The sequence below is a fragment of the Lutra lutra genome, chromosome 13, assembly GCF_902655055.1.
Source record: "Lutra lutra chromosome 13, mLutLut1.2, whole genome shotgun sequence".
In the NCBI taxonomy this organism is placed as follows: domain Eukaryota; kingdom Metazoa; phylum Chordata; class Mammalia; order Carnivora; family Mustelidae; genus Lutra; species Lutra lutra.
In genome coordinates, this window is record NC_062290.1 from 76033985 (window position 1) to 76044048 (window position 10064).

At 59.6% G+C, this 10064-nt stretch overlaps 1 protein-coding gene across 3 annotated transcripts; it reads right to left on the reverse strand.

Moving 5' to 3' along the window:
- Positions 1 to 823: 823 nt before the first annotated feature.
- Positions 824 to 8693, reverse strand: KIF12 (kinesin family member 12). 3 transcript variants are annotated; one of them, XM_047701090.1, is made up of 19 exons: positions 8105 to 8693; positions 7968 to 8033; positions 7780 to 7858; positions 7467 to 7594; positions 7282 to 7357; positions 6796 to 6930; positions 6493 to 6628; positions 5567 to 5658; positions 5237 to 5384; positions 4433 to 4551; positions 4244 to 4348; positions 3555 to 3657; positions 3381 to 3471; positions 3086 to 3172; positions 2607 to 2697; positions 2437 to 2535; positions 1791 to 1891; positions 1578 to 1696; positions 824 to 1252 (listed from the first exon to the last, which is right to left on the reverse strand). In XM_047701090.1, exons 1-19 carry the CDS (start codon positions 8128 to 8130, stop codon positions 1113 to 1115), a joined length of 1941 nt encoding a protein of 646 aa, XP_047557046.1. In that variant the 5' UTR covers positions 8131 to 8693; the 3' UTR covers positions 824 to 1112. The 3 variants fall into 3 exon arrangements, with proteins under 3 accessions (XP_047557046.1, XP_047557047.1, XP_047557048.1); XM_047701091.1 differs by lacking the exon at positions 6796 to 6930; XM_047701092.1 differs by lacking the exons at positions 1578 to 1696; positions 1791 to 1891.
- Positions 8694 to 10064: the final 1371 nt, after the last annotated feature.

Consider the following 10064-nt stretch of genomic DNA (forward strand, 5'->3'; position numbering starts at 1 on the left):
CCTGGGCTCTGCCCCCTGGCACTGGCCTCCCACCGAGTCTCCGCGGCTGAACACCCTGAATGCCCAGCCACGCGTCTCGCCTTTCAACACCCAGCCTCCGTGAGCTTCCTGGGCAAAGCCGTGTGTCCCTTCTCAGTCCTGTTCACCACCCAGGCTGGTGTCGATGCCAGGAGTGTTGAATGAACAAATGAGCGAACAGAGGCAGGAATGAGCCCTGCAGGTCTCGGTTCCCCTAACTCCAAAATGGAAGAGTTAGAATAGTCTCATGGCTGTTTCTCTAACGAGGTCCTCCCACTGGCACCCCCAATTTCTCATGTCACATCTGGACTTCCCCCTAACTGTAGACCCACTACACCCTACTGGGATCCTGACATTCTTCACCTCTTGACCCTCACTCGAACTCCACAGACAAGGAGGCATTCCCACCCCGTCTAGTGGGCTGAACACCAGAAAGTGGTCTGGGAGGGTTCAAGGCCTGCCCAAGGTCCCAGCAAGTGTGTGGCATCAGAACTCAAACCTCACAACCCCTGCAGCACCAGCATGCCTGTAGCGGGCACACAGGCTGGCTGGAACTGGTCTCCCCCATGCTCCTGCAGGGAGACGCTCACTGGTTTCCCCTCGGCCGCCCTGCTGCCCGTAGCAGTCTCTCAATTAAAACTGTATCACATACAAAGGAGAGGGCAACCCGGATTATTCCCAATCAGAAGGGGCATGCACCTCTACCAAGAATCCTTGGCTCCTCCTCGGGGTCCCCTGGGAGCCCCCCTCTCTGGGCTGCCTCCACGCGGAAGTGCCTGACGCCCCTAAAACACGACCCGCCACACTCGGAGCGACACCTTCCTTTAATCATTTGTCGGTTTCATCACCTGCCGCCTGGCTCCTCCCAAATCCCGTCTCTCCTTTCTCACAGTCTGGGGTGTCACCCTTCCTCTGCTCCCCCAAACTGCCCACAAGCCCCTAGCTGCAGCCCGCAGGAACTGGCCTCTGTCTGGCACAGGTGCACAGAGGGACAGCAGCTGCCATCCCCATTGCACAGATAGGGAGATGGAAGCCTGGGAGTGCAGAGCCCAGACCAAGGTCACGCAGTCGTCTCTTAGGTTTCTGCTTTGCCCTCAGCAGGGAGGGAGGACTCGCCTGGGGCTCCCAGCAGCCTCGCTGGTGGGTGGCTGGCTCCGGCCGCGGCGCAGGGAGCTGCCAATCTGGTCTCGGAGGGCCTCCAGTCTCCGGGCCAGGTTTGGAACTGCAGCCCCACCTGAGAAGCACATGGTGAGACTCAAGGCCTGCGCTCCCTTGGGTCCCTCCCCACCTGGACCCATCAGTGTCCCATCACCCTCTGGGGAAGCCTCAGGGGGTTCCCCTACCCCTCAACATACACCACGGGCTCCTGCACACAACTGGACATACAGGTGGCCCCAGGAAGTGAATTCCAAGTTTGGGAACTGGAAAGATCTTACAGATCGCCTCTCAACAAACACCCTGTTTCAGAGATGGGAAGACTAAGGTCTGGACAGGGTGGGTTCTGGCCCAAGATCACCAAAAATACACCCACAAGGGGCCACTCCCTCTCTCTTCTTCACCTCTCAGCACTGGTGAGGTGTTCGAGGGCCCCACAGGCAGCGGGGGCGCGGAGGGTACTGCCTCCTCTTCCAGCAGCATCTCCGCCAGGACTCGGGCCTGAGGCCACTCGCTAGGACTCCTGGGCCGGGGTGGGTTGGGTAGTGGGAGATGAGCCTTGGGTTCCCAGGCCCGGTCCCCTCCTCTCCCATCCCAGTGCCCCAGGGCTGGCCCACCTCTCTCTTGGACACTTGGCAGAGCCAGGGTTGCCTGGGGGTGCCCAGGGTGAGGGCTGGGCAGACAGGGGCACACCGCCTGGGGCCCTAGGGCCAAACACCTGCAGGGAAGACCAGAGCCCACCCTGGGTGAGCCTGCCTCTACGTGCCCCATCCTCCTGGTGCCACCACCATCTCTGCCATGCCTGCCCCCTCGGGACATCAAGCATATCAGGGGGACATAAAGGCGTGGGCTCTTGGTCCCTTTTTCTGTGGGTGGCAGGTAGCCCTCTCTGGAGATGGGAGCACCCTGAGGGCAGGAACCATGCCTGGTCTCTTTCGGAATTCTTGGCGTCCAGAACCGGGGCTGCCACAAAGCTGGAGCTTAGGGAAGAGTTACCGAGCGAGTGAGTGAACACGTAAGTGAAGACGTAAATGAGTAATGTGTGAGTGGACGAATGGGTAAGTGAGTGGCTCCGTGAGATCCTGAAAGAAGGTAGGATGGGGAGCAGGGGGAGGTGAGCGAACCGGCCCAAAGTGACCCCTCACCCCATGATCCAGCCTGGGACCCTGGAACTCTGGAGCCTCCCAGGCTGCCGAACCCTGGATCCAAGTCTCCAGCTCTCCCCGCTCGCTCAACACCCATCCCCGCCCCCACCTTTCCTACCTGGGGCAGGTGGAGCTCCTCACGTACACAGGCCCAGTGGGCCAGTGGTGCTCGGCACAGGGGGCAGAAGCGGCCGCAGGAGCAGGAGGGAGGCAGGGCCTGCAAGAGGGCGTGTCAGAAGCTCTGCACTGGTCCTGTTCCTCCCCTCTCCCGGCCAGGCAGAGACTCACGTGGCACAGGGGAGCTGGCGCCATCACACAGGGACACGGAGGGGCCAGGCCAGGGTGCGGCTGGTGATGGTAGCAGGCACTGAGGAGGCGCCTGGAGAGAACAGTGGGGTCTGTGCCTACAGCCCGCGAACCGACACCGGGCTGGCCTCCATGTCCCCCTTTATAACAAACACTCAGGGAGCACTAACTATAAGCCAGGTGCCGTGCTCAAGGCTTTACAAATGGACTCATTCAATCTGAACTCTACATCCACCCTATCAAGTAGGCTCTGTATTCTCCCCATTTTATAGGAGAGGAAGCCCAGGCAGGGAGAGGTAAAATGACTCACCCAAGGTCACACAGCTAGTAGGTGGCAGAGCTGAAGTTTAAACCCAGGGGGTCTGGGTCCAGAGGTCAGACCCTTGACCATTTCACTGAGCCACCCTTTCCCACCTGCCCTGGGTCCCAAGGCCTGTCTCCCGGCTGGCAGCCATGCTCACCGCTCCAGCTCCTGGACCTGCTGGGCCAGGATGCGCTGTTCGTCCCGGGCCTGGGCCTGGCTACTCTGCAGCTGGCTCTTTTCTTTCCTGGGAAGAGCAGGCCCCAGGCAGGTGACAGGAGGCAGAGCTACCTGTGGGGGTATCCGCTAGCCCTCCTCTCTGCGGTGGAGTACGAGCCCCAGGAGGCAAGCAGGGGGACAGCAGGGTAGCCACAGACTAGGGAGCGGTGCAGCTTGGCAGAGCAGCCCAGAGGGGCGGGGTAGGGCAGAATCCCCCTGGCTGAGGCAGGCCCTACCTGAGCCTCTCATTCTCCACCATGAACTCCTGGAGCATCCCATAGAGGTTCCGCTGGGCCCAGGCCACCCGAGCCCCACTGAGCCTGGAGGCTGCAGGGAAGAGGAAGATGGCTGGATCCAGAGGAGCCCTGGACCCTAGCCTCACCCTACCCCTGCCTCCAGGGAACTCATACCCTTGGGGTCTCTTTGCCCCAGCTGGGACCGCAGGCAACGGTTCTCCTCTTGCAGCTGCAGTATCTCAACCTCCAAACGCTGGGGATGCTTTGCCTTTGGCGACTGCAGAGAAAGAGGCCCAGAGCTGCTGTCTGTGGCTGCCCAAGTTGTGCACTGCTCAAGGGCTTCCCGGGGTGGGTGAGGAGAGCCTAAAACCCAGCCCATGCTTCGCTGGCCAGCCTCGCATCCCGGGGCTATGTCCACCTGGAGGAGGCACCTTGTGCTAACGGCATCAGAGGGTCAGGCAACCTTCACTGGAGGCCTGGAGGGTCTACTCTAAGCTGGACCCTGCTCCAAGTCCGATCTTAAACTCAGTTCTGTTCAAACCTTGGCCCAAATCCTGACCCCAAAGGAGACACTATGTCAGACCCCAACTCAACAACTCAGACTTCATCATGGTACCAGCTGGGATCCTGGCTACACCCTGAATCATGTCCAAATCAGACCATACACCTAGGCATGCCCTAACCCTGACCATAACCCTGACCCCACCCTACCCAGTCAGGACCCCATCACCAGGACTCTGACTCTAATCCCAACTCTGACTCAGTTCCAGACTTCCCATAACACCAACTTGGACTCCAACTACTGCCAGAACCCCAACTATCTCCTCTGCCCTGCCCCTCTGCCTGGGTCTCCCTCCATTCACCTTGGGGGCCTGTGGCCGAGTGGTGACCCGCTGGGCCCGGCTTGCGTATCGCAGGGTGCTGAGCGTCTCAGGAAGGCACTGGGCTGAAGGGGACACGCAGGCCACCTGGGGAGGACTGCCTTTGAGTGTTCCTCTCTGGGACCCCCCTCCCTCAGGAGCCATTCCTCCCTGCCAGCCCCTCTCTGGTACCATGAGGGTGACCCCGCGTCCCCCCAGTGAGTCTGCCAACAGCTTGGTGAGCTTGCTGTCCCGGAAGGGGATGTGGCTCTGCTTCCGCTGTGGGTCCAGCAACAGGGAGATGCAGTGACCTGGGTGGGGACAACAAGGCCGGCAAGGTCACCGCTCTCGCTCAAGGCCACCGCTCTCGCTCAAGGCCACCCAGCTGGTACGTGCAGAGCTAGGACCTCCACCCAGACCTGTGTGACTTGAAAATCCCTCTTCCTATGAGATCTAGTTACTTGGTCAGACCAATCTCTGCCACCAGACAGGGGCTCCTGAGGGCAGAGATGGCCCTGTCTGCCCCGATCCCCAGTGCAACCAAAGAGGCTGACCACTCCTGAACCTGGCACTCGGCAGGGGCTCAGGAAATGAAGAAGAGTTCCCTGAAAATCTCCCTACAAACACTGCCGAGGAAGGGACCTCAAGGCCCAGTGACCTGGGGCGGGGGTGGAAAGAAGGTCACTTCCTTCCTCTCGTGGGGCCTCAGTCTTCCCAACTGCACATGGGGACAGGCTGAATGTCTGAGGGCTCAGCCTCTGCTCTCGAGTGTTTCTACTTCCCAGATGAAAACGTACCTTTATAAACCCTCAGTTTTATAGACTCATAAAGTTCTAAGAGGGGAGGCATGAGTCAATAGCACGGTAAGGCCAAGAGGAGGCGGGTGGCTAGTGGGTCACAGCTCTTGACCCCCCACTACCACTCCTCTGGTTCCCCCACTGGGTCAGGCTCAGGGCAAGGACACGGGACGTCCATGCGGCCGGCCCCATGTCTCACCCAAGGCCAGCAGGCTACGGTTGATGCTGTTTGCCTCAAGCATCAGCTCCCCCCGGGATCCTGTGGCCGCCACCTTCTCGCTGCCAGCCAGGTCTACAAAGCACAGCTTCCCCGCCACGGGGGGTTCCCCAGGGTCCCCTGGAGGCATCTGTGGGGCAGGGGAATCAGGGCTCAATGGGGACTTGGGAGGGGCCGTCCCCACCAAAGTCACAAAGCCGAAAAGATTTCCACTATTACCTCCGGCGCCTGCCCAAGTTGCTTGCTATACCCAGAGGCAGACCCTGGCTGGGTGGCCCTGGGCCAGCTCCTTCCCCACGTGGGGACACTCACAGTTTGGCGGCTGATGTAGAGCGTGAGCAGGGCATGGCTTCGGCTGGAGGCCTGGTTCAGGGTGTGAGCTGAGCTCCGTCGGCGGGTAAGACCTAGAGGCGGAAAATGGCAGGAGCTGGACCTGGTAGGAGGAGCACGTGGTCACCGATAAAGGAAAAGAAGCGAGGGCATCCTGGGAGAGGGGCCAGCCCACGCAAAGGCTCGGAGGCAGGAAAGGGGAAGGAGGGGCTGCCGGGACTGTCTCTAGCATGGACATGTGAGAGGGAGACGGGGAGTACTGAGCAGAGGAACGTCAGTCAAATTCACGTTTTATGAACATCTCTCCCATTGCCTTGCGAAGAGAAAGACTCAGACAGAAAGCTCAGCTCTGGACACAACTTTGGGGCCAGAACCCAGAGTCCCAGTGTCCCCAGTGCCTGCCACAGGGTAAGTGCTCCATAAATACTTGATGAATGAATGGGGCTGGAACAGAAAGACGTCACAGACTAGCCTAAGAGGTATGACATTTACCTTTAAGAAACTGGAAGAGTCTGGGGGTCTGGAGAGGAAGAGGGATGTGGTTTGCTGCATGTAGGGGAAAAGACTGGAAGGGGAGAGCCGTGAGGTGGGGAGACCTCCTCAGGGGGCAAAGATGGGGCCCGACCAAGGCAGAGGCCCTGGACAAGAGAAACCATGACCCTGACCCCACCCTACCCAATCATGCCCCATCATCAGAATTCCAAGAGTTTGGGCAGCAGAATCTGCAAGCCTGGGGAGGGGGGGGGGACGAACATCTCTGGGCTGTGTCTGAATTGTTGGTTTGCTGGCCCTTTCCTCCCACACGGAGCATCTCAATCCACAGCTCCAGCCAGGGACTCGGGGTGCACAGTGAACAGCTGAGGAATGGGCATCCCCATACCCCAAAGCACCCCTGAAGTAGCACGCACCCATTTGGAGAAGGTCCATCAGGGCCCCCAGACTCCCAAACTCCACCTCCCGCAGCTGGTCCACATAGAAGCCACGGGTCTTATTCCAGCGAACAGGGAGGGGCCGGGGAGATCCCACACTCAGAAGGTCGCGAACCTGAGGTGAAGGTGGCGGGTGAGGGAAGGGGCCCTGAGCCCACGTTCCATCCACCCCTAGCCTTTACCAGCAACAGGCCCCCAGCCGCTTTTGTCCCTCCACCCCTGCTCCTTGGAGAGAAATGCCTCCTTCTTCTTGAGGGCGCTCTCTTCATCTCAGTCCCCCACCTGCTCATTGTAGATCTCCAAATAGGAGGCACGGAGGGTAACAGGCGCGCCCAGGTGCTGAACCCGGTCTAACAGCCAGATGAAGGTCCTCTGTATGATGCCGGTTAGGTTGGGGGGTACGGGCACACCCTCGCCCTGGGGGCAGAAAACAGCTGAGCCTGGGGCTGGATCACGCTCCTCCCAACACAAAACAACAGTCGTAACTACCCTTGGTAGAGGACTGCCCTACTATGCGCCAGGAACTGTGCCAAGTTCCCGCAGAACAGGGTAGTAATCCTCGGTCAGGACTGTCACTTCCGCGTACGGATGGAGAAACTGAGAGCTACTAAGTCAAGTGGATAAAAGTGGCTCCATGTGAGGCAGACGCCTTCACCTCTCCAGTCCTCAGTTTCCCCGTCTGCAAATGGGGCTGGGCGGCACGAAGGCCCTTCCCCCTGGAAGCGTGGGGCTCCCGTTCCCTCCCCGCTTCCTGGGCGCCGGGCCCACCTGCGGAGGAGGCCCGGTCAGGGTGTAGGTCTTCCCGGAGCCGGTCTGGCCGAAGGTGAAGACAGTACAGGAGAAGCTGCGGGCGACAGGGGCGAGACTGGACCCGGGCGGCGGAGGGCTGGGGGCTGGAGGGGAGGGGTGGGCTGGGGGCCCGGGGCCGGGGGCCCTGGCGGCTCCCCACTCACCCGCGCAGCGCCAGCTCGCCCAGGCGCCGCACGCCGCACGTCCGGAACACGTCTTCCTGCGTGCGCGCCGCGTCCAGCACCGCGCCGAAGCGGAACGCCACTTCCGGGCCGCCGCCCGGGGGCCTCACCTGGGGGAGGGGGCGGCCGAGGGGGCGGGGCACGCTGGGGGCGGAGCCTGGGAGGGCGGGGCTCACGGGGATGTCCGGGGGAGGCGGGGGCCCGGGACAAAGTTGCCCCGGGAAAGGGACGGAGGGGCCTTCAGGTAGGTTTTGGGGGGAGGGGGTTGGGGCTCGAGGGGGGAAGGGTTCCTCACTTGCAGAGTCCGGGTCCCCGAGCAGTGCAGCGCGCTCTGTTCCCCTCGACGCAACTCGGCGGCGCTCATGGGACGCACCCTGGGGTCCGTTGGGAAGGCGGACGGTCCATCCCATTGTCGCCATCGGTCCTGTCCTCGCTCGCGCCCCTTCCCCCCCCCCCCGCACTCCCCAACCAGTCTATACCTACCTGAGCACCACCTGGATGGGCGTTTCTGGCCCCTCTGGCCCCTGCTCCAGGCTCCGCGCGGGGTTCCTATGGCAGCAACGGGAGTTACCATCCCTGAGCCCAGAGGCTCCTCGAAACCTCCCAGAATCTCTGCTTACCCGTCTGGAGACCCGCGTTCCTCCATGTCCCGCTTTGCACACGAAGTTAGCTCCGCCCGAGTCTCGTTCCTTTCTCTCTCCACTACCCGCCCTTTCCCACCTCACCCGGACTGCTGTACACACCTTACATCCCCCACCCCTTTCCCCCTTCTCAGGCAATCATCCATCCGGAAAGGCTCCAGCCTCCCCAGGGCTAGCTAGTTAAAGATTTACCCACCCCCACGTCTGCTGGAAAAAGTGTCCAGCAAAGGGACCCCTAGCTAGGGGGTTCTGGAGTCTGGGGATCCCTTGCTCTTGCCCATTCCTATCAGGAGGGACCACCCAGACCAGCCTTCTCTGTACACAGATGGGGATAGGGAGGGCAGGGATGGGAAGGGCTCAACCGGGGCCTGGGCAGAGCAGGGACCAGGCCCTCCCCGCTCCCCACCTACAGCTCCTCCAGCTTTGTAAAGCTTCCTCCTCTGCTTCCCCACCCTGGCAGCTCCGGCTACTTGGCACCCCAGGACCCAGGAAGTGAGGCGGGGAGAGGCACCTATCGGCTGAGAGGGGCCCAGGTTTCAGCTCTCAGAAGACCTGGCTGGACTGAGCTCCTGAGCCAAGCTTACAAAAGGACCAGAAAGAATCTGGTTAAACATTGGGCCACCTGCTTCTCCAATGCCAAGGCTGATGTAAGGCCAGGGCTGCTGTTTAACCCTCTCCTGGTCTGGCCGTCAGGAGCCACAGAGCTATGTGCGTAGGTGCTGGGGTGGGCCAACCACCCGTTCAGGGATAGTCTCCGTGCATCAGGGCAAAGGAATCACGTAGTCTTAGTTCGGGACACAAGTAAGAACAGTCTAGTGTGCAGGGATTTGGCGGGGGGGCATAGTTCAGAGTCCTGTAGGAGCTGGGGGTTGAGGAGGTTCTTCTCAGAGGGAACACATTGCAGGAATGCTGGTGGGGTGGGGAATTGTGTGAGACATGTAGAGGGGGTTTGAGACTGGACCAAGCTCATGGAGGGTACACGAAGGAGTCTGGACTCCTGCTTCAGGGAACCAGGAAGCCATTCATGGGTTACAAACACGGAAGTGACACTATCAAATAGATGTTGTGATTATTATTGCCATTCTGGCTGCCTCTGTATATTCTCTGCATATTTCTGTGAACTTCTCCTCTCCCTGACACACAATAGGATGAAAGCCTTTAAAGATCACCCCCCTCCCCCACCCAATGCAATGTGCTCCATACCACCACAAATGATAGACAACTATCAGAGCTGCCCAGCTAGGGACTGGCTTAACCTGGGTGGCAGTGAGCTCCCCGTGCACTGGAGGAGTACAAGCAAGAGCTGGTTAACCTTTTGGTCATAGTGCCTTCAAGCTAGATCTACAGGGAGAGTTAGGTAGAGCAAAGAGCCACCGCTCCCAGCCCTGCCACTTGGGCAAGTCATTCCCCCTTTCTTAACTTGTTTCCTTCCTCCAAAAAGAGATGAATGATGTCACTTGGTTGTCCTGAGTTTTCAATGAGACCGTGTAATCGAAAGGGATTCATCGGTTGTAAAGAATTATCTGAGAGCAATAATAAAAGTCCCTAGATGATCTCCAAGATTTCTTTCAACTGTGAAGCTCCTTAATCTGTTACATTTTTTTTTTTAATCCTTGAGGTGGATAAGACAAGAATTACTTTTCCTGTTTTGTAGATGAAAAAAGTGGGAGAAAAGAGGGGCACGCAGGGGAGGCTGTCCAAGGGGAAAGCAGACGTGAGCGGCAGATCCCAGCAGAACCCGGACCTATGAAAGGCCTGGGTGCTGTCTGTGACGGCAGCTTGGCTTTTTCTGTCGTGGACCCAGCAAGAGAGCAGGCTGCTCCTTCAAATGTCCCTAAAAGGGTTAAGGACTACCACTCATTTGTATCTTTGTGTGCTCTGGTTTAATCAAATTGCTGTCCCTCTTCAAACTGGACCAAGATGAGCCACATGGAAGGGA